The sequence below is a fragment of the Lepidochelys kempii genome, chromosome 17 (genome assembly GCF_965140285.1).
Source record: "Lepidochelys kempii isolate rLepKem1 chromosome 17, rLepKem1.hap1, whole genome shotgun sequence".
Lineage (NCBI taxonomy): Eukaryota > Metazoa > Chordata > Testudines > Cheloniidae > Lepidochelys > Lepidochelys kempii.
In genome coordinates, this window is record NC_136396.1 from 8,675,934 (window position 1) to 8,700,713 (window position 24,780).

At 43.2% G+C, this 24,780-nt stretch overlaps 1 protein-coding gene and 1 long non-coding RNA gene across 2 annotated transcripts in view; both read left to right on the forward strand.

Moving 5' to 3' along the window:
- Window positions 1-24,780, forward strand: part of LOC144929526 (uncharacterized) — a 116,629-nt gene that overhangs the window by 39,641 nt on the left and 52,208 nt on the right. The gene's annotated exons all lie outside the window — the stretch shown is intronic.
- CCDC182 (coiled-coil domain containing 182) lies at window positions 4,490-4,951 on the forward strand. Its single transcript, XM_073315248.1, has one exon. The coding sequence runs from the start codon at window positions 4,490-4,492 to the stop codon at window positions 4,949-4,951; it is 462 nt and encodes a 153-aa protein (XP_073171349.1).

Sequence of the window (24,780 nt, forward strand, 5' to 3'; positions counted from 1 at the left end):
GCTCTTTATCAGTGTCAAATTATGACAAATGACACTGGGGGAAAGTCACGGGGCTGCGGAACATTGTCGCAGCTGCAACACCTTGGAAATTATACAGGTATTTTTACTGTTCTGTGCCTTGGGGTTCCATTTCAGCCTTAATTAATCACAGAGAAAAAGGATTGTCGTCTTCTCTATTCTTTTTAAGTTCTTTTTGTAGCACAGCACATAGCGGCTAGGATGGGTGGGGGAATTACACATGGACACATTTGGGGAAGATAATGCCCCATCCTTAACGAGCATAAAAATGCATTATTGCATTGGTGACAAGAGTAATTACAAAATGTGTCATCTGCCCTCATGTCAAGAGGAGTGCAACGCAAAAGCGAAATGGGAGAGGGCGGGGGAAGTAAGCAACAGCAATCAAACCAGGGCAATAAAAGCCAGGGACATTTCCTGCACTGTTTTGCTGGAGGGTATAAATGGTACAAACCAGTGTACTGATTTAAAAAAAAAAAAAAAATCAAGCCAGAGTTTCTTCACATTACCTCCAGTTTCTTTTTTAAGAGTTCCCTTGAAAGCTTGTCTATATAAATGTTGAATTATATGGTTCTTTGACTCTTTACTAGAACTTGCTCTGAATTATATTTTTTATATAATCTGTTTCATTTCCACCATTCTGCCATATCTCACAGAGGAATATCTGTAACTGTCAACTGGCACATTCTTCTGTTGCTAGACTGCTGTGCTGTGTCTTCTAATAAAGCTGCCCTCTGTTCCACTACAGGGCAGTAATCTGTAATGAAAATTTTATGTGAGTGGTTAGGAAATGGGGTTTGAATCTGGGTATTATGCATGAGTTTCATATTATTCTAGGCATATATACAGTATTTGGGGGTTAAAAAATAAAAGGAATTGTTTCCCACCAACTCTATTTTTATTGGAACTCCATCATAGAAACGTAGGGCTGGAAGTACCACTGGTAGAGGTATGTGAAATATTTGTAGCCAAGCCCTCAACCCATATGAAACTTTCCTAGTTTGATTAAAATTCAAAATTCAGAAATATGCTTTTCAGAAAGGTTCAATGAACTTTCCAGTGACGTTAGTAGAGATAGTTGTGCCAAAATTACCTCCCCCTTTGGTACTTTTGCTTCCCATATACATTAGATCCTATAACGAACATTTCCCCCCACCATCACATATCGGATCATGTTATATATATTTGATCCTGTTCTGTGAATTCTTCTTCACCCAACCAGTGTATCCTATAATGTTCAAAGTGCTTGGGTCTCTGTGGATACTCGGGGAACTGAGGATGTTGGTAGTCTGAGTATGAATCTGATTCTCCTCTGATTTACTTAATAAGGGATAACTGTATTGAAGCCAATGTTCATCTTTCAACCAAGGTTCTCAAAGTACTTTAGAAAAGCCTGAAATCACCTGTTGGAGGTATGTGTTCCTATTTTACAGATGTATAAACTGAGGCACAGTGGAATGAAATGACTTGTCCAGTGTCACATGAGTCAGTGGCAGAAATGGAAGTAGAACCCAGACATCCCGACACCCATTCATTTTCACTAACCACTGGACTGACTTCCCTATGTCTCTCTCTTCTGTATAGAAATATCCATATCAGTATACACTCCTACTCCTCTAGGCAGGGAGTAATGAAGCAGGGGTGATCTTGCAAGGAAGCCAAATATAAATGATGATACATTTTATGTTAATTTTTGATTCCTTGAAAATCCTGTGGGAGAGTGTGGAGTTGTGTTGCAGAATCTAGCATTTCCCCATTCACACAGCAGATGTGCTGGAGTTGCTGTGTATTGATTTTATAACAACAACACTTTGCATGCTTTATAGACATTTTTATGGCATTTAGAAAAGCCATAATATCTGAACTCCTCCTAAACTCTATTGAAATTATTCTTACACCCTGTGAAGTGGGGAAGTAGTATCTCTATTTTAGGAGGGGAAACTGAGGCATAGAGATTCAATTACTTGCCCAAGATCACACAGGAAATCTGTGTCAAAGAGAATCTACATCTCTAGTCTCACAATTATTAGCTTACCCACAAGACCATTCTTCCTCCATTCTCTTCCTTTGTAGCCCTTCCATCCAAGGCACTCTAAGCACTTTACATTCATTCATAAATTCCACACAACATCCCTGTGAACAGGGTGTGTATTATGAATATGGTCCCCTTTTTATTAATTATTATTTATATCCCCCAAAGAGAATAAAGACTGTGCACTTTCTTCACTTACCAGCAGGTGCCTCTGCAGTCAGTGGGAATGAATAGACACACCACAGGAATGTCATCGTTATTATTATTTTTTACATTTGTAAGGCTGTAGGGGGCAGGCAGGAATTATTGAACCCCAAACACACCACGCAGAAGTACTGTCTCTACCAAATGGTATTTCTTTTCTTTGCCCTGACACATTGAATGCTTGTACCCAGTTCACATGATTTCCAGGCTGTTTCTCTGAACACTAACAGATAGAAATTATTTTGTTTAGTTGTTGTTTTTGGGTTTGAAAGCAACCTGGTCCTTCATCAGATGATGGTAAACCCTGGAGCCCTAGTATGATACTGCAGCTTTAATTACTTAGCCGTGCTGTCACCATTCTCATGGAAACTGACAGTGTATGGGGTTACAGTCTCTTAAAAGCGGTGAGTACAGGCACAAATGAGGTTACTTGAATGTTCTCAAGGTTTTATCTGGAAGAAAGGCATCTTGGGCCTTCCCCTTTCCTCCCCTAACTATATTTAGCTCTTCCTACTTAAGGTTCTTTCAATACCCTCCTTTTCCCCCTCTTGATCAAAACAAGGACTAGGCCCAAGATATTTTTAGGTCGAGTGAATGTGTATTTTTAAAGTTTGATTGCACAGTTGTGTTTTCCAGGGCATGAGTTCTACCTTCACTTTCCCCTTAGAGTGTTGAAGGATCAATCAAAATTAAATTAAATAGACAGAGCTACAGCATAATCACTCTTCCCAATGGAGAGAACAAAAGTCCACCTTTGATCTATGGAGGAAAAAAAAGTGTTCTGTCGGCACTGATGTCACCAGAGAACTATATTTAGGATCTTAATAAACCAAAAGCCCACATGGTTTACAAATAGTTAAGGTTGGCTCAGTGCCAAATATACCCGCACAAATCCTGTCGTATGAAACTAATAATTAAAAATAATATTAGTTACTATTTGCAGAGGACTTGGAAGATGTAGAGTGCTATATATGGGCCTAATCCAAAGCCTGTTGAAATCAATGGGAATCTTTTCAGAGACTTTAGTGGGCTTTGGATCAGGCCCTGTAAGAGCTCTGTGGTGTTAATACCATTATTGTATTTCATGGTGCTGATGTAATCAGAACTTTCTTCTAGGTCCCAGTCCATACAAGAGGATCTTTGCTCCCATATGGAGTCTTGTTGACAACAATAGGAGGTGAAGCAGGAATAAGGGTTGACCCATAGGGTGGCTCAGGAGGAGTTCTAATGTGTATGTGGGGGGAGGGGGGCGGGGTGGGCAGATTACCCAACATCTGCCTACTGAAGTGTTTGGTACTGGCCACTGTTAGAGACAGGATAACGGGTAGATAGGTATCAGGTCTAATCCAGTCTGTTGTTCCCATGGCCCATGCAGATCCCTTTGCAGAACTGGGGTCTTCATTTAGTTGCTGTTGTCACTGGGTTTTAAAGACGTGAATGGCTAGGCATTGTTATTATGTTCTCTTCCACAATGCGTATGTTCTCAGAGGTTATACAGGTGAAACCCCTATTTTATGAACTCTGATTTGAGGAAATGCCATTTCATTCCCAAATGCCTTTGTGTCCCTTTCATCTGAGATTAGGTTACTATACCTTCTCTTGAGCTTACCAAAGCTTTTGGTGTCACCCAAGTCTTACGCAAAACTGAGGTTCTAATGTATTTCAGAACCATGCGGTAACAAGAGGGCTAAATTTAATGGGGATCGCTGTGGGATTAGACTTTTCAAGCAGAAGCAAAATTCAGCATTATTATTATTCTTGTCACCAATGAGACAGAGGAATAGCTTAGTGTGATACACTGGGGTATACCTAGGCCTAATGGGATGAAACTAAGAAAAGAACATTTAGACTCAGTATCAGGAAATTTCTGGCAGTGAGATGTATTAGGCTGTGAAATAATCCTTAGGGAAGCAGTGTTGCTTGGGGTGTTTTAAAACTAAATTGGGCAAAATACTAGAAAAGGTTCTGTAGAGAACAATCCTGCACTAGTGGGGAGGTGGCCTGCAGAACCTAATAGGTGTATTCTGCCTGTAACTTCTGTGATTCTCTGATAATGTATATATAGCAGTGTTACAATTGGCTGAGTTACTCCTGAGGTCACAATCCCATGCCTTGGTCCATCTGTCCTCCACCATTGTCCTGAGAGGAGGACTTCTGGGAATTTGATGGAGGACACTTGAGGGATTCACTCCTGGTACCACTGTATCACAACTGCTTTTCACCCTGCTACTTCACATGGCGAACCAGTTCCACTCATTCTTTGAGACGAGCACAATGGCACTGTGTAAAGAAGAGACTATTCCGATGACCCTGGACATGCTGACGAGTAAAAAAATGGAGACAAATAATCCTCAAGCCAGATGCCTCCTCTCGACGCTGGCATCGGCCATGTGCAGCCAACATGCATCAGACATGGAAAAACTGCGGCAAGAACTGAAAAACGTGCAGAGGGACATGAAGGATTTCAAGCAAGAGGTCACAGGGGTGATCTGTAAAATAGAGGGCACCCTCAGCTACATGATGGAGGTGGTAACAAGACTTGAAACCAGAAGCAACCACATGGAGCAGCGGCTGAGGGAAGAAGAAGACAGAGGCATAGTACGGAACAAAGTACTCACATTCTTGCTGCCGAGGGAGAAAGAACTGCGGGAGAAATGTGCTGATCTAGAGAGGAGGCTTTGGAGGAAAAATGTCTAGGTATATAAATCCTCAACGACAAAGGGGAAAAATAATTGTGTTGTACCCGAGAACTGCTCTGGACTCACAAGCAAGACTAATCTTTTGAATACTAAGTGTAAGAGCTGAGCACTTATGCCAAAACCCTCACTATTTGGAAACCAAGCTATAAAAAGAGGGACTTTATACCATTCATGATTTTATATACCACTTCTTCGTTTGCTGTCTAAACTAAATTGCCCTGATCTTTTAACTCTCTCCTCAGACAGAAGACTGTCCATTACTTTATTTTGTTGCCCTTCTCTGCACCCTTTCCCATTTCTGCCACTGCTGCTAGTGAGAGTGGGGGGGCATTTGGAACCTGAAAGGATCAGGCCTTATACATTTAGTGTTCTGCTGACATCACAAAACAGGAGTGATCTGTGTCATCAGATCCACCCCTTTGGAGGTGATGTCTGTGTAGAGTCACGTGGTGCCTGATCTAAAGCCTACTGACCTCAACAAACATACTCCCAGTGACGACATTGGGCTCCGGAGCGTGCCTGTGACTCCCAGGTACCTGTGCCTCATCTCTGTATGCAGCAACTGATGCTGCATTACTGAGTTCAGTGACACATGCATGTAGAAGAGGAGAGAATTTAACCCTATAGAACGAGGGGGGCTTTGGTGCTAGTACAGGAAGTAACCGCTGTTCCCCAGCTCTGACTTCCCTTCCATCCTGCTATATATTATTCCTTCTTGTTGTCTCAGACATCATTGTCTGGCCCCAGTCTCTTCCTCTGAGTCTCCCATAATAGCATATAAAACATACAAAAATAACTCCAGTGTTGCTCATTTTCCCCCTCCATTCCAGAATAAATAGAAAAAAGACATTTTAAAAAGGCAGCAGCAACGGAACAGATCACAGATGGTGATTTTTTTTTGGTAACACTATTTCTCTCTAAAGTTTTTTTCCCCTTTGACTCTGCGCAGGCTCCACTCGTTTCCAAGCTCTCCCCCGGTCAGTGTGGATGGTGCTGCTGCTGATCTTATGGATATTGATTCCATCTCACAGAAATGTGTTGCAGCAAAGGGAATTCACCCTGTTGACCTTCAGCTCTCTCTCTGCTAGGAATCAGTGATGCACAAATGAATGGCAAAAGCCATATGGACTGTGGGGGAAAGGGAGAATATTTGCTGGTCTCATTTTATGGGATAAACCTTTTGGACAAATCTAGTTAGATCCAAGTATCCTATAAAATAAAAAACCTTGTTTCCCGAATTTATCATCACATCTCCAGTACCCTTTCATGTAAAGAAAGGCTCTGAGTTCATATTTTCTTATTAGTGATGGAGGGGAAAGGGAGTCTTGTAGCTGAAGAACAGATTTGGGAGTCTGAGGATCTGGATTCTGGTTCTGCTACTGCATGACCTTGGACAAGTTACTTAGCTTCTCTGTGCCTCAGTTTCCCTATGTGTAAAACATCCCCCTTCACAGGGGTGTTGTGAGACTCAGTTAAGCCTCACAATCCCCAAATGGAAGGCTCTATAGACAGGAAATTTTATGGTACTGTAAAATAAAATGTCTGGTATGTCTATAGCTATATGTGTTAGCTGCAACATCCAGATCTGGATCCAAGCTCTTCCAAAGTTTGTGGGGGATTTAATCAAGAGTTTTGACTTAGGCCCTGTAGTTTTAATAGTTACAGGTGAATCAGACCTTAAGCTGTCTGCCTCAAACTTTGTGGGTTTAAATATAATGGAAACCTTTCTTTTCCAGATCACAGCTGACCTTGGGGATTGTTTAACAAACCCCAAATGACCCTGTTTTTGCCCTATCTCTGCATCAGATCCTTTTCCTTACTCATATAAAACAACCTATATTCAGTCTCCTTTCATCGTGGAAAATCTCAAACAACATTGCAAACTATGTCTCCAGTCCTATAAGCGAATTCATTTGGACAGATCCCTGTACCTGTACAGAGTCCCAATGTTCGTGGGGACCTCTGCACAAATCCCAGGGCAAGATCAGGGCATAAATACATACAGCAACAGTAAAATGCAGCCACATCTGGGGTGTAATGTGCTAGTCAGTGCACTGCACAACAGTGTGTGGAGGGGAAATTTTAGCCAAAGCCACCAGCTGAAACCCTTCCTGTTACAGAAATTGCCATAGGATCATTAATCTCTCTGCAAGGGCTTTGGTTTTTAGGTCTTAGGAAAAAGTCCCTCACATCTCACACTGTAAAATGCATGGAACTGAGGTTATGTACCTCAGAAGGATGAAGGGCTGAGTCAGTGTGCGTGGATTCAAGCCAACATTTCCAGGAAGTCAAGGTGTTTCCAACCTGCACATACACACTTTCTACTTTGATTTATGTTGTACCAATGTGGGCTGGCTCACAGGATAACAGCAGGAAAATATTGCCCTGAATTGGTGGGGGGGACAATGTGTGCCATCTTGTAAAGTCCCTGAAACCAAAGACTGACAATGAGATGCACAATGGAGGGAGCTGTTTGTTGGCCCCACCCTTAACCCTTCAATATGGGGCATGCAGGCAGACCCCTACGCTGAAGTCAGTGGGGTCTGTGAGGGCATACGTCTCCTCCCTCATCCATTACATTGTAGGATCAGGCCCGATGTTTGTCACTGTGTTTGCCCTCTGGCCTGGTAGGTTCCTGCTTTATTTTCCTTCTGGATTTGGTAAGGAATGAAGTGTATAATGAGGCAGTAAAGTAAGTACATATTAATTTTCTCCATTTGCCTGCAGTGACCCCCCCTGTCTGTTCCAGCTCCTGTACAGTGTTTTCATCATCATCATTATTACTTTAGGAAAACGAATTACATTTCACAAGATGGAAAAACAATGGGCATTTTTCCAATTCACCTTCAGCCTTCTCGTTTCTGTTGCTCCAAATGCACCAGGGATCAGTATTCTGATCAGGGGGGGTTTCATGGGGAGTTAAGATGGCTTTAAATTGATTGCGGGGGCTGCTGTGTAAAATTCAGGGCAGGGTGTGTGTGACCAAAAATACACGGGACAGTGCAGCTAAACAGGGATTCCTTAAACTGGGGCTGCTGTAATGGCTGGGGCAATGCACTACACATGTGCACATCAAGGCAGGTAGCTGCAGCTGTGCATGTAGCTGGCTTGAGGCAGGCAAGGAACCAGCTTCCAGCTAATTCTTTGCCCCTAACTCAAGTGGGAGGGTATAAAGCAGCCACATGAGCTGCTTTGGGGAATCACTGAACTCAGCACTGCAGAGAAGAGCTGGCCTGGAGGCCCTGGCGTCCCTAGAGTTTGGAGAATCATGCTGGGTAAATAAGGGGCTGCATGGAGGGGAGAGAGGAAATGAAATGTGGGCAGGGTTTGGGGTCTAAGAAAATGGCACGGAGGGAGGGGTGAGTCAGTGGAACCCAAGGGGAGGAGGAGTTGTTATTTGGGCAAGTCCCAGAGTGTGTGGAGATGTGCTGGGGCTGCGCAGAGTGTGGCTGCCGGGAGGCAGAGCAGAGACGAGGAACAGTACTGTGAGCTAGTGCATTGACTGACCTGGAAGCCCTCTTTCTCCCACCCCTCCCCTATGTGGATTGAGAAGGGAAATATATAAGGGGCTGTTTTAGACCTCTCCCCCTTCCTCATCACCATAAGGGAGTAGAGAGGAAAGGAAGGGAGAAATGCTGGCGGGATGGAAAGGGTAGGGGGTGGAGAGAGAATGAGCTGGGGAGGCAGGATGCAGGGAGGAAGGGAGCTCGGAAGGGGAAGAGAGTTTTTATTTACCCCAGTGTTTGGCGCATAGGCTGTAATGCAGCGGGGTTTCCCTCCACTCTCACTGTTGCAGTGATAGCAGTCAGATTGTACCAAACAAGCTGGATTTTCAAAGAAGGCTACTGGGGCAGGATGCCCTCCTGTTTTATTTCCATGAAAGTTTGTTATTTCTGTGGTTCTCCATCTCTTTCCCAGAATAATTCAAACACTGTTTTCACCAGCTGATGGTCTGAGATGTAGCATTTGCATTTGGATCCAGACTAAATTCACGCTGAGGATTGGAATTAGGATTTGAGGGTGAGCAGGGTAAGGTTTGCTGGTGCCAAAATCTCAGCCCTAAAAGTGCATCTGAACCATCTCTGGGACATGGCCCATCTGTGCTTGAAAATAAACTTGTAGAGGTGGATTTGGAAACAGGGGCTTGAATTTGATACTTGCTGCGGTTCTCTCTCATCCCCATCTCCAAATAGGGGAGGAGGAGTTATTTCAGCTTCTAGTTCAGGCCTATTTCTGATTCTAACGTTGGCAGTGCAGGGTCTAGATATTGTGTCCCACAAGAGAAACAGGGCCCTCTGGGGCCTCTTCAGATTATGAGGTTCAGATGCTCCCTTATTCATATGTGAAGCCCTTTGGAACTCTGATGTCAACTGATACAGGTACTCAGCCTGTCTGAATGATGTTTGAATTGTGGCCCAGAAGCTATGCACTCTTTTGTCAGAGAGATCCTGGGACAGTGACCACTCAGCTCTTCCTTTGTGTAACGTCCAGTCCACCCACCAAAATCAGAGAACTCTTCCTTGCCTCCACGTTACCTGGATGGGAAAGAAGTTTAGCTGATGCAGGCTTCTTTGTCACCAGCAAGATCATTTTCATTTCTGATTGTATGTAGACGAGCTTCCAGGCTTACCTATTCCTATTTGAATTTAACACATCTATGCGAAACGTACCGTATTAGATAGACCTCTCCAGGGTGGATCAATATTTAATGCGGAATTTACAAAGATTGACTTGAGGACGCATTTAAAATTGGAGTATTAGCCGCAGGTAGCAATTTCTGAGATGCAGCAGCAGAGTTTGATTATTTACTGAGGTGGCATTTTGCAAATTTAAAATAATATTTAGGAATGTGGGGCTGGCTGCAGTGATCTGGCTTCTTAAACTGTTAACTCTTCGATTGTTTTGTTTATATTCAGTATTAAACAATGACGCATGATTAATTATTTATCTGCTGTGTACGATGGGTCCAGATCCTCTCCTGGCCATTGTATGCTGTCTGTCATGGGCATTGCTTACCTTAGGTTAAGAGGTAATGTAGGCAGCCTTGAAATGAAAAACAACTCCATATACCTAGCTTTTCTGTAGCACTTTTTATCTGATCTCAAAGCACTTTGCAGAAAGGTAATAAGTATCATTAGAACCATTTTACAGAGGGGAAAAGAGGCACAGAAAGGTGAAGCAATTTACCTAACATCGCCCAGCAGGTCAGTGGCAGAGTGAGAACTAAAATAAAGATATCTCAAATCCCAGCCCTAGTTCCCACTCCTGTGCGTAAGCTCTGTGTCTAACTCTGGCAGCTGGCCAATGCTACATGCATATGGTTTCCCATTGTCCCCTCCTGGGAATTTGGTAGAGTCTAATCCAAAAGATTTGTTTAAATGTCAAAGGCTTGGCTTTATAAATGCTACAGATGATAAGCTTGTATCCTATACAATATTGAATGGCACTGACTGGAGAGAGAATTTTCTGGAGTCCAATGAACTCCACCCCCAAATCTACCCTCATGCTGAAACACAAGTTAAAAGCATTAAATCATTTTAACTAATTTTCATTGGCTGATCAAAAACTCTGTGGATGGGATGTTATTTTTTTGCCCCTTCTTGAGGTTTTCCTTTTGAAAACCATAACTCTTTTCAGTAAGTAATATCTGTATGGCGCTTTGAATATATACCTCATCAAGTATTCTTGGTAGTAATAGCAAAAGCAGGAGTTGCCCCACAGAGAATGGGTTTGTGATGTTCCAGAAACAGACTTCAGATTTTGCTCTGTGGAAAATCTATATGCAAGAGAAAATTAATATGTATGTATGTGCATAGTATGGATATTACTGAGGTATGTGCATATGGGGCGCTATCTCTATCACAATACTTTATAATCAGGCTAATACATTTGCAACCAGCACATATTTTGATTGTGTTACTTGGCATTCTCTGTGTCACGTTATTATTAGAATCTTTGAGAATTGGACCTGTCTTCTCTTCCTCTCACCCCCATAAGTTCTTGCTGTGATCTATTAATCTTTACTAAAGCAATGAGACTTGGATAGGGTATTATGCATACACACAATGCGTGTGCACATGCTAATCAAATTGCTGTTTTATCTTGGCTTGGTAGGGCTGTGTGAGCTACATTAATAAGAGCTGACAGATTTGAAATAGCTGATCCTAAATTGATTCAGATTGTGAATGCAGCAATCACTAGAGCGACTAGGCCATGGGATTGAATACAGTGACTTTCCAGTTTATGGTCTGGAGCCTTTTATCTAAAGATGTAAAGGACAGCTCCAACTAAATCCAAAGAGTGACTTTTCTGTCCAGAGTACTGCAGGCAGTGAGTTCTCCCCGTGTCACGCCCCCACATACTTGTAAATCTGAATTGATTTTGCTTATACAGCAGAAAAAGAAACTCCACAGAATAGGATTGTTAGAAACCACAAGTGGTGGTACCTTCTACTTGTGTACATATGGTATCTACAGTTCTCATGAGTATGTGAGATCAAGACATGAATCTGTGGCCTGAGAATTCTCATGCTGGGAGATAGGAATGCTTGCGGATCTGCCCAGTTCTCTGAGTGACCTGGGAAAATCACTGAGCCTATTTCTGTTTTCCCATCTGTAAAATGAACATGGCAATAACACCCTCCTCACAGGGGATGGCAGGAAATGGGGTGCGGTTGTGAGCATTACTGTTTGTACAGTTATTTGAAGATAAGACAATTTCATGTCCCAAAGTTAGGTAAAATGATTGACCTTCATGTCAAGTGATAATTCCATCCAGTAGGGGGCGACAGTGACTATACCCACTCTCTGGCATGTGTGCTCTCTCTCTCGACCCCACCACCACCACAGCCAATTTTTGCCAGCTCTTGGTGTGCGTCTGGTGATATTTGGTGCTTTTCCAAGCCTAGGGAGTCATGTGACACACATCAGATTTAATTTAAAAAAAAAAAGTAAGTTTTAGCTCTCGTGATTACGGAGAAAAGTATGAAAATGTGACAGAGTGAACTCTTAACGCTCAAAAAGCAGAAGGCAAATAAAAAGAACTCCGACTTATTATTTTTAAGTTAATTTCCTGACTTTGGGAGTCTGATTCATGATTTTTTTTTTAATGCTTGGGGCTGGCAACACTGTACACAACATTAAATTCACTCACTTATTGTAAATAGAATATGCCTAATAGTCTATTATCAGCCCCACTGCATGTCTGCAAATTTAAATAAATGGTCCATTAAATATATTTCTTATGGGGGAAAAGATCCCTGTAAATACTCGTACTATGGGGGGAAATGATCTTTTTTTATTATCTAATTGTTCTACTAAGATGTTCCTCATTTTTTGTAGAGCTATAAAAATTAAAGGCAGTTTGTTTCATATATGGGGATAGAGCACAACATATGGTAGTGACAGAGGTGTTCATAAATATGAATGTTTTCATATTTTAAAAAAGGATGAAACATGTTTCTAACAAACAAATTGTCTGTTATTCAGAACACCAATTATTCCCACCGGAAAACAAAGCATACGCATCCCCCAACAGGTGTACTCTCACTGAGACCCCGCTTCATGAATATGGAATGACAATTAGATGTTTTATTTAAAGCTTTGATCGCCTAAGGAAAAAAGTCCATTTATTTTCCTAAGTAGTCTGGTTTCTCTCAACATTGCAGGTGACTTGTTACTACTCTCTGTGAGTTGAAAGAAACTGAAATAGAGAAGTGCTACCTTGGTAAAACACACTCAGTCTAAATCGAGACAGGAAAGGATGCTCTTGTGGTTAGGGGCTGGGCTGGGACTCAGGACATCTTGGTTCAGTTTCTGGCTGTGCCATGGAGTGAATCAGTTGATCTATATGTGCTCTGTTTTGGGGATACTAATATTTTCATTCTCTGACCCTGGTCTATCTTTCCTATTTATATAGGAAGCTCTTTGGGACGTGGACTATGTTTGTACAATACAGTACCTAGCAGAATGGGGCACAGATCTCTGGGTCTTTTAGATGTAATATAAATAATAAAGAGCAAATTAGTATAACTGGTTTCCTCCTGCATACACCTTGGTTTCTAGAGCATTTAATCTTTGACCTATCTATGCCTCTACATGCTACTGTAGTCTAAATGTTGCATAATAAAACACCCACATAATTCAAGAAACTAAGTTAGACCATACTTATGCTATGTAACCAACAGAGAGAGTGGAGCATGGGAAAGTGTGCTTAAATAAAGAAACTGATAAAAACTTAGACATTACTTTATTCACTGGAGCAAGGAAGTTACAAATTTTGCTGTTTAATAATAATACTTTTTATATCTAGAGCATCCTCAAGGCTCTCCAAGCACTTTGCAGACACTAATGAATCAAGCCTAAAACACCCCAGAGGCATTATCTTCATTTCACTGGTAGGGAAGCTGAGGCATGAAGAGATAAAGCCACTTGTGCAAGGGCATGTGATTTACCGGTGGAGCTGGGAATAGAATCCAGGAGTCCTGATCCCGGTCCCTGGCTCAGGCTAGTAGAAGTCAACACTTCCTTTTAAGGAGTGACCTGGATGGCTACTGAAGGGATGGAGGGTCTGTTCTGTCACTAAAAAGATGGTAGCTACAATGCAGAGCAGTCAAAGGCTGGAAGTAGGGGAATTCTCACCTCCTCGCCCTCCCGGGATGATACTGAGGACAGCAGAGGGAGGAAACGATGCTCATCAATTTGGAGCCATATAGTAAAGGGCGACTGTGTTCAGCTGTAACTTACAGGCTGACTCTGGGTTCCTGGAACCAGCAGCTAAGGGCTTCTGATGGAATCCATACTTGTGGGACCATGGGTTTGATTTGGTATGGCAAATCCTTTGTATCTTTGGGGACTTGTACGCTGCAGTGTGCCTCCCGGCCTGGGCAGAAAGAAATGCGCTAGCTCTGCTCGACCTAGCACTCTAAAAATAGACGTTGGCCCAGGGGGCTGGACGAGGTCTGAGCCAGGGGGCTGGAGGAGCTTGCGCTGGGGCAGCTAGCCTGTGCTGCCGGTCGTGCGGCACTGTTCACGGGGCTATTTTTCAAGTGCTAGCTGGAGCAGAGCTAGCAGGTGTCTGTCCCGACTGGTAGGAACGCTCCCCGCTGTAATGGAGAGAGGCCCTTTTGTTTCATATAAAACATAGCAAATGTGAAAAAATAAGGACTTAACCCCCTCAGAATTGAAGTATAAATGTGACAAGTGTTATGATTCAGCTCCAAACACCCATCCTATGATATTACTGCGTAAATCAGCCACTTAAAATTGCCGCTTCCCTATACTACATGTCTTGTACGAACTTGGAAAACGTTAGGCATGAGGCATGGGTGATATCTTTTAAGTAAGATGAGTTATACGCTGACAACAGTCATTTCAATAGCAGGGCTTGGATAGTTAGGTGAATGCAGCCATGGAGCTGTATTCAGTACCAGCAGGGGAAGCGAACACGACAGATCACTTTACATGCTGCTCATACATCATATGGGGAGAGATAATATGAATCTGGAGAAACAAGCCATTTAAAAGAACTTTTGTAGTAGTAATTTGCATTTCTGTAGCACTTTTCATCTGAGATACTAGAGGTGATTTACAACATTGGATAATTAAAACTCCCAGGACTCTGTGAAATATTGTGTGTTTTTATACCCATCTAACAAATGGGCAAATTGAGGCAAATGTGTACAATCTTTTTTTACCCATGCTCACAAAGCCAGTTGATATTTAGATAAATTAGGTTACCCCTAGATTGGTGCCAAAGTTTGCAAAAATAGGAGCTTGGAGTTGAGTTCCGAACTCTGTATTTAGGCACATAAATAAGTGGCTTGATTTTTTGTTCCCCCTTCCAGAAGTGCCAAGCACTGCTCAGCATCTCCCATTGACTTCAAGGTGGTCTTGTAACTTGTTTACTTCAAAGTGATTCCAGCGACCTGGATCGGGCCTGAGCCATGGCTCCATCTGGTTTTAAAACTGGTTGGAATTTTTGTAGCAACTTTCCTAGTGTAGAGCAGGCCTGTGGCAGAATTATGCATGAGCAAGGAGTTGGAAATGTGGATGAGTGGAGGAGCCTATTGAGGTAGAACGTGGGATGGGCTGAGTTCCTTCCAGGCTGCCACTCTAGTTTGTGACGAGACTTGTGTATGCATCAAACTCCGAACCCATGCCTAACTTTGGGTGTTGTGTCTGTTAGGGACACATTGAAATAAGACCCTTTCCATGCACTATCCCATCCCCCACCTTCCCCAGCACTTAAGCCAAGCATGAACCACAAGCCCTTCAGGGTCTTAATGAAGCTCTACAAAAGTCATTACTTTAAATATTCCTCAGAGCTTGCAGGAGCGAAAGTGCCCAGGTAGCACTCCTTCCTGTTCATGGCAGCACTGTTAGATCAGCCAGGTCAGCCCAACCATCAGGTTTTGAGAGTTCCCAATCCATTCAATGCATGGTATCTGTAGAGCTGGGCTTTGGCTGCATATTGCACTTCTCTTTAGGTCCCAGAGCCTTGGATCAGGACTCTGTGTTCAAAGGGCACCCTGAGTCAACAGGGTGTCATTGAGTGGCAAGCGGCTGATTGCTGCCACCATGGGAATCAGGAAGGGGGAGGTGCAGTCTGGATCCATGGAGCTACTTTCAACCTCTTGGGTCAAATTATAATGTGGCCTGAGAGAAAGGTGAGTTGGTGCAGCTGCTGAAAGTCCGATGATTCCAGCAAGCACCATGCATCCTATCTGCAGGGGATGTTTTTTGGGAGACCCGAGCTTAAGATGGATCCGGATATTTTTATTTGCTATAGCCAACCAGCAGGCCTGATCCTGTGAGTTGCTGATCATCCCATGAGTTCCCTTCGACTCTGTGTGTCGCAGTAATTGAGCATTCTGGGAGATCTGGGCCTTTATTTGTATCTTGCATTCCCTTTGCTTGAACAGATTATGCTTTATGTATTTGAGTAGTAAGTATGACTGATTCATTCTCTCTACTCCCCAGCCTACTTTCCCTTGGGACACTTTTGGAAACAAGATGTGGCATCTCAATGAGTCTATTGTACAGCTTAAATGTTAAACAAAGAAATATATTCCATGTGCTTTGTATATAAACAGAACTCGGATTACATTTCAATCACCCTATAAGATGAAGTGCCTCTCCTGTCATGTCTCTCTTTAAAATAAGATTTCCCGTGGTTCCCCTGGTATGATACAGCAATAACCACTTTGTGTGGCAATAAAACAGTGTGGCGATGAAAAGAGGGAATATGCAGGGCTCCTCTTGCTTCGCCACCACCGCCAACTTCCCTAGTTTGCGCTCCCCATTAATACTTTCCCTCTGTAGAACTGAAAACCCTGTATAAAAGCAGATAACTTTTGACAGATGGGCAAATTGAAGCCCAGAGGCATAAAGCTTGCTCCCGCTCCCATTGAATTCAGTGGAAAGATTGCGGTTGACTTCAATGAGAGTTGGTTCAAGCCACATATGACTTGGCCCAAGTGAGTCAGCAGCAGAGCCGGGAATAGAATTCACTTTTCCAGGCTCCTGGTCTTGGGCTCTGTCCACTAGACTGCAGTCTTGCAGGTGTGAGTCATGCTGATGCCGTTTGAGGAGGTTTAATCAGTAAAACTACTGAAAGTTGTATCTTTTGACCTTCGAAAATTGGCCTTGCAAGCAGACTGGATGAAGGGCTGTAGAGCTCTTTTTCACATTTCCGTTTCTGTAGTTTGAAACCAGACCAGGCTGGTAGTAGAAGGTTGTTACCTATTGCACAGCTGCTCAGTGGCCTCATTCCAGTGATTGTAGAGAGGGGTCCATATCCCAGATGGCCGTCCCAGCAGTGAGACCAAGGACTAAATTGCTTTCCTCACAGAGGTGGGAACTGAGAGTCAGGACTGAGGCACAACGTGAGCGCAGGAGGGTAAGCTGTCCCTGATTTGGGGAATACCGTATTTAAGTTCTTGGGGCTGCTCTTTAGAGAAAGATTTATGCCTGTATCTGTAATTTCACGCCAGGCATCTGAAGAAGTGGGTTTTTTTACCCACGAAAGCTTATGCCCAAATAAATCTGTTAGTCTTTAAGGTGCCACCGTACTGCTCGTTGTTTTTGTGGATACAGACTAACATGGCTACCCCTCTGATACTTTAGAGAAAGGGTGATCTTGTGGCTACCCCTCTGGATTGGGAGCTGGGAGATGGTTCAAATCCCACCTAGGGCTAGTACCTTAATCTCGTAGTTCCCCATCTGTAAAATGGAGATAACCGTGCATCATTTCTCCTGTCCTGCGACTTGTCTATTTAGATTGCAAGCTGATTGGGACTGGGGTTTTCTGTGTTACTACGTTTGTGTAGTACCTACCCCGGTGGGGCCCTGTTAGTAATATTTTTATAGTACAGTAGCACCTAGTCTGATACTTTGTGCCCGCACAGAGTGAACAAGAGAAGTGTCATTCTGCCATGACAAACATTTCTTAAACTAAGTTGTGGCTCACTGGGTATTCCAGCAGATGCTTTATTAGTTTAATACTCCTGAGAGTTGCATGAGGCTCCTATCAGTGATAGAAACATCAGGGTTCTCGCGAAAAAAATCGGAGCACTTCATTGTTGAGTGGCTGATTTGGTAATATCCATCATCAATGAAAATGGTCATCACCCTCAGCTGGCACGTCAGACTATTGGAGACTCGTTACTTTCACTCGGATAAATGCGCTTGCAGCTGTATTTCTTGTGGAGCAGCATTGATCTACTGTGGCCAGTTAGCTTTAATCCGAGGTATTGCATTCCCTATGGAGGTTCCCCAAGGCTATATCCGCTACCCGCTTCTGACAGCTGAATGTGACAGTTAGAATTACCTCAGCAGCACAATCAAATGGCGATTCTCTCAGCACCCAGCCGCTAACCTATGCATGCATACCCTGTTTGTTTCATTTCTAATTAAGCAGTAATATTTCTTGTCTGGATTGCTAAATGTGCAGCTCCTGAGACTGGCCGCAAGGAAATGTTATAAACGGAAACAAGCAATAGAAGTTCCCTTTCTTATTGATTCCCATGATAAACAGATCTATGCAGGAATCAGACCTGTCCTCAGGCTGTGCTCAGTGCAATGCAAGAGAACATAAGGAGACCAATTCATAAAAAAAATACCATTTGCCCAGCTTTTCCACCGATCTTACTAGGAAAGGGGAGGGAGAGCAAGCAGCCAGTGCATTTTCCTCCAGCTGCCCCCTTCCCTCACCAAGTTGTGAAGGTACATGCTTGCAAAATGCTTTCACCCTGTGCAGAGACCTCTCTGCTGCCTGTTTAGGGGGTCTGAAAGCAGGATGGCTGAAAGATGTTTCCCAGGCTCCAGAGATCAAAGAAAGCAAATCAGGAGAGGAAAGGAGTGGGTGGTGGAGAATAAACTTGAGAGGTTTGGTAAAACAAGAAGGTGCATTGCTGAAGGGACTGGGGGGTAGCCTTCCCCAGGGCAAAGCCTTTATGTAAAAGCAAGGGACTGGGTGGAGTTTGTCTTTGTAGACTCAGCAAAGGTGTGGGCAGCTGTGGGGCTTGTAGTGTCCCTTGAGGTAGAGCAGACTGGGCTCTGTTGCAATGAATGCAAAGAGGATTCTTTACTGGGGCTGCTGGACACAGACTGACCTATGGTTCTGTTTGCATCTCTAGCCCTCAGACTGACTGACGTGACAATGTTGCCACACAGGCTCTACTTATGTTCTGTGTTGGGGACTGTGATTACATTATGGGGCCCAGGAAGGTTGAGTCCTTGAGATGGGGCAGTCACTACAAGAAGGGATGGGCCTGGATGCATACTGGTAGAGTGGGGAACCAGACATTTGGCTTCTGTATTCATCCCTGCTTCTGCTTCCCCTTGTTAGAGGTTCCTTTCCGTGCACAGAGTTTTGATGTGACCGTCCATCTCTTTCGGGTGCTGGGACTAGACGAGGCTGTTTCAAGGTAGAAGTATGTAAGCTAGGAATGACACGGAAAGAATGACTGGCCTTCAGCCTATATAGTGTGCACTTTTGTGTGTCAAAGCTATGGTGTGTTGTTTATTGTCACATCTGTTCTAATGAATGTCGTCCGCACACCTGCCAGATCTGAGCTAGCTTCCACCTCACTGAGAGGCAGGGAGGGAAAGCTTGGGCAATCTGCAGCATTTCTTTTTGTTTGTTACAAAGCAAATATCAAGGATGACTATCAACGCCTCTTTGCTTGTCTTTCTCCTCATGTGGCCAGCCTTTTGTTGTTTAAAATAGATTTTAATAGCTTTTTAAAAAATAAATTGAAGACTGTTAGTGTCAGGGAAAGATGGGTCTTTTTAAACTCACTTATATTGCTGTTTATGCTGTAATGAAATTGAAATAGCAGCAGGATGCAATGTGCTGTGTCGTGGCAAACATTGCAAAGCTTCAGCAGTGTAAATAGTCTTATAGGGGAAAAAATTTTAATGAAAGAAAGAAATGGACTAGGTAGGTCAAGATCGCGTGTCTGATGCTTCCTAGTGTCAAGTGGGCAAAATATCTGACATGGCTTGTTGCATGTGCTCATTTTAAAATGTCTTACCTGTTATTGTCGTAATATCTGGGGACCTTGCAATATTAAAAGAATCGGCCAGAAATTAAATACTGAAATTACCCACAACTATAGCCCAGTAAACTGTTACCACTTTGACTGCTAGGAGCTCCTAAATGCAGCAGCAGGGGACACTGTCAGGTCAAGTTTGACCCTCAATTTATATGTAAAAACCAAGCAAACAAATAAATTAACCTAACACCCATAGAAATGTTCACATGACTTTATTTTTGTTAATTGCAATAGAAATGATATGGGTTAAAGTAACAAAACCAGTAGGCAAACATTTCCCTTGTCTGAAAGGGTGTTCAGGGTGGTTTGGTCCTGTCTGCACTTGCAGTGAGACCTCTTTCAGTGCTGGTTCCGCTGCACCATTTACTGGCACATGTTGTCAGAGATCATGGTAAATAGAACTTTTGTTTTTATTTTAGTGAACTGTGTGCAAGAAAAGACATCCACGTGCAGTCAAAGAGCCGCTGCCATTGTAGATCAGTTTTTTTTCACACAGAGCAGAACCTTCAGTTGCAGGGCTGAATTCACCCATGGTGTAACTCTGTAGAGTTCACTGGAAATACACCAAGGATGGATTTGTCAAGGCAATCATGTTTAGTAAAAAATATGTGGTGAGTGCCATGCAGCTATCCCACAAATCTTATGAGCTGAAACCATCCTGGGACCAGCTATGGTCACTGACGTGCCTCTAATGGAATGGGCTTTTCACATGACCTTCAAATGACAGCCCCACTAGAGGAAAAACACTAGGAAAGGCAGGCAAACAGTCACTTTTGACGTGAAAAGAAAAGGAGTACTTGTGGCACTTTAGAGACTAACAAATTTATTTGAGCATACAGCTCACTTCATTGAAAGTAGCTCACGAAAACTTATGCTCAAATAAATTTGTTAGTCTCTAAGGTGCCACAAGTCCTCCTTTTCTTTTTGCAGATACAGACTAACATGTCTGCTACTCTGAAACTTTTGACATGGTTACCAGCCTGACCTAATATGCTGAAGTTGAAAGAAACAAAAATCTGGATGGACTTTAATGGGTTTTGTTTGCTCCAGCTAGAACCCAACGGACCATTAGCTTGTGGGAAAACACTTTCCAAGTGTGTTAACGAAAGTTGAAGTGAACAACATGGGCTGGATGGTTGATTGAAGTGGAACTTGAGCAGTACTTTAGAAAGGAGTTTTGTGAGTGTATATGTGAGCTGCTGTGTCCTTGTATAACTTAATGTGAAGTAAATTGGCCACCAGAACTCAAAGCTTGTGGAGGTAAATTTCAGTGAGCTGGGAAAGGAACATAAGGCTTATATGGGGAGAAAAGGACTTACTATCTTTGGGGTAACAGTGTGATCAGTGCAGCCTTGAAGTTGGGCACACAGGCCTTCCTTTAGTTCATGAGGTGCCCAAGGTCTCATAAGGGCCAAAGCATGTTCTCCCCCATGCATGCAAATCAGCCAAAGTGCATGTATATCTGTACCTGAGCAGAATTTGGCTTGGAGTCTGTACAGCCAAAAATTTTATGCTGAAGCAGAATCTAGCCACATTCAGAGTCTTGATACCCATCACAAGACCGACCGCGCCCCCCCTCCCCCCCAGTAATGAAGCTAGGGAGTAGTATGATTTTACTGGAAGACTGTCAAAGTGCTTGATTCAGCGAAGGAAGCAGTCTAAAGAGAGGGCGGTGTGCTGGAGAAGTGACTTTGATGTTAGTTCTTCGAGTTTCCTCTGTGTATTCTCACTCTTGAGATAGGTGCCAACTGGTGCCATTGATCAGCCTTCTACTAGCACTGTCTAGTCAACCAATTGTGCACACTCCCTGACCCTGCCATCAGGCTCTGAGGGCACGGCTATAAATAGGAGAGTGTTGGCAGTTACTGCCTCAGTTCCTTCCAACTGCTGACACGCATGTGCATGAGCCTTCTCTGAATCAAGATCCTTTAGATAGTTAGGATAAGTGTCTGGTGATTGGTTTATATAGTTAGCATTAGAGTTAAGTGTTTAGTTATTGTAGGTTATTATGGCAAATCTGAAGATTAAAAAGTCATGGATTTAAGAGCTGTACATCATGTCTAGCAATCTTCCTGGATTCTGAGGCCCCTGCTCGCTACCTAAAATGCTTGTGGGACAGACATTCTCCTTCACATTGCTCCTTTTGCAGCTCTTTCACCCCACAAGCCAGAAAGGAGAGGCAAAACAGACTCCAAGCCCTCCTTCTACAAGAACCCTTGTCTACCAGATCCAAGGCTTCGAAGGCATTGCAAGATGCCTGGCTCAGCTCTGAGCACTTCAGGTTCCAAAAAGACTTTGGTACGTGGACCAACGGCCGGCCTCAGCACCAAGCACCAGTTCAAAAGAGACTGAGCGCTCAGTAGCAATGTCATCTGATCCGAAACCACAGAGGGCACTGGTGTTGAGGAAATCAGGCAGAGATGATAGATCTTCTGTGCCAGGCACTTCCACAGTGCCAAAGTCCTCAGTTCCAAGAAGCAAGAAAGCAAACACAAAACAATCTTCTTCCGGAGATTCATCTGAGTTGTTGGATCATGGCTGGACGGATCAGGGACATACAGAGTGAATCTCTAAGTCTATCAAGCAAGCTCTTCAATTGGTCCAAAGAATTCTGTGGATGTATGTGTTATACTGACACCAGGGGCAGCTAATGCTGGAGACCTAAGAGTGTCTTCAGAACTATAGTTTTTGATTCTGGTTGATTCAGCAACAGTGAAGAGGAAATTGGGTACGGATCAGTCTTTTCATTCTCGCAAGAAAAGGAAATCTGATGAGCTGTTGGTAGTGTCACCTTCACCTCCCAGGACACCTTCAGGCTCACCTAGGAGAACAATGTCTTTGATGTCAGTGTTGAGAATACAAACTTCAGTAGTACCACCAATTAATTCATTATCAGATTTGGGCTCAGACCTGCATTCGGAGGAGCACCTGGAACCAATGGAAAATCTGGAACTGCAATCCCAGAGACATACAATGGACAAAAACTATTACAAATACAGGTATCCTGGCTCTGACACATTACTGGACTGGCCAAAGTGGTAGGAATGACAAGTGAAGAGGAGGTGGAAGTGCCTCTACAAACTGAAGTTTCCCAAGACCAAACATCTATGTGTGAAATGTCTCCAGATCAGAATGTTGGAGTGGCATCAGCTCCTTCTTGACTGGAAGATGCCATTCATTTCTAGGAATTTGTCAACGGAATGGTTTTGACATTAAAATTACTGTCTGTTTAGTGAGAAGAAACTGCATATCCTGTTTTTGATATACTGGGAAACACTTCTACAAGTAAAGTTTCTCTGCCCCATTTGGAAGGGCTATGGCAACCCTCAAAATTAATATAGAATACTCCTTGTCCTCCACTAGTAAACAGGGCTGATGAGCTTTACCATATTCCATACGAGGGGTTTTCTTTCTCCTCTGCCTAACTCTATAGTAGTAACTGCAACAGTTCAAAGATCAGGAGGTATACGGTCTACTCCCACTAATAGAGATGGGAGAAAACTAGACTCTTTTGGGAAGAAAACTGTTCTCTTCTGCTTCCCTAAACATGAGACTAACTAATGATCTATAAAAAGAAAAGGAGTTCTTGTGGCACCTTAGAGACTAACAAATTTATTAGAGCATAAGCTTTTGTGAGCTACAGCTCACTTCATCGGATGCATACAGTGGAAAATATAGTGGGGAGATTTTATATACACCGAGAACATGAAACAATGGGTGTTACCATACAGACTGTAACAAGAGTGATCAGGAAAGGTGAGCTATTACCAGCAGGAGAGCAGGGGGAACCTTTTGTAGTGATAATCAAGGTGGGCCATTTCCCGCAGTTTACAAGAACAGTAGGAGGGGAAATAAACAAGGGGAAATAGTTTTACTTTGTGTAATGACACATCCACTCCCAGTCTTTATTCAAGCCTAAGTTAATTGTATCCAGTTTGCAAATTCATTCCAATTCAGCAGTCTCTCGTTGGAGTCTGTTTTTGAAGTTTTTTCGTTGAAGAATTGCCACCATCCTAGCCACTATGGATGTAGAAGCCCTCTACACCAACATTCCACACAAAGATGGACTATAAGCCATCAGGAACAGTATCCTCGACAATGTCACAGCAAACCTGGTGACTGAACTTTGAGACTTTGTCCTCATCCATAACTATTTCACATTTGGGGACAATGTATACCTTCTAATCAGCTGCACTGCTATGGGTACCCGCATGGCCCCACAGTATGCCAACATTTTTATGGCTGACTTTGAACAACGTAGAGACTGTCCAGTTTGGCCAATGTACATGGCAGAGGGGCATTGCTGGCACATGATTGCATATATCACATTGATAGATGCGCAGGTGAACGAGCCTCTGATAGTGTGGCTGACATGATTAGGCCCTGTGATGGTGTCCCCTGAATAGATATGTGGACACAGTTGGCAACGTGCTTTGTTGCAAGGATAGGTTTCTGGGTTAGTGGTTCTGTTGTATGGTGTGTGGTTGCTGGTGAGTATTTGCTTCAGGTTGGAGGGCTGTCTGTAAGCAAGGACTGGCCTGTCTCCCAAGATCTGTGAGAGTGATGGGTCATCCTTCAGGATAGGTTGTAGATCCTTGATGATGCATTGGAGAGGTTTTAGTTGAGGGCTGAAGGTGATGGCTAATGGCGTTCTGTTATTTTCTTTGTTGGGCCTGTCCTGTAGTAGGTAACTTCTGGGTACCCTTCTGGCTCTATCAATCTGTTTCTTCACTTCAGCAGGTGGGTATTGTAGTTGTAAGAACGCTTGATAGAGATCTTGTAGGTGTTTATCTGTCTGAGGGGTTGGAGCAAATGCGGTTGTATTGTAGAGCTTGGCTGTAGACAATGGATTGTGTGGTGTGGTCTGGATGAAAGCTGGAGGCATGTAGGTAAGTATAGCAGTCCCCCCCTTTCCCTCCCCCCCGCTCTCCTGCTGATAATAGCTCACCTTTCCTGATCACTCTTGTTACAGTGTGTATGGTAACACCCATTGTTTCATGTTCTCGGTGTATATAAAATCTCCCCACTATATTTTCCACTGTATGCATCCGATGAAGTGAGCTGTAGCTCACGAAAGCTTATGCTCTAATAAATTTGTTAGTTTCTAAGGTGCCACAAGTACTCCTTTTCTTTTTACGGATGCAGACTAACACGGCTGCTACTCTGAAACTGCTAATTATCTAGCAGTCATGGCTAGATATCAGTTCCACCTGTGGGACTAAATCTTTGTTGACCAAAAACCTATCTGAAGGACACTCAAGACTCACTAA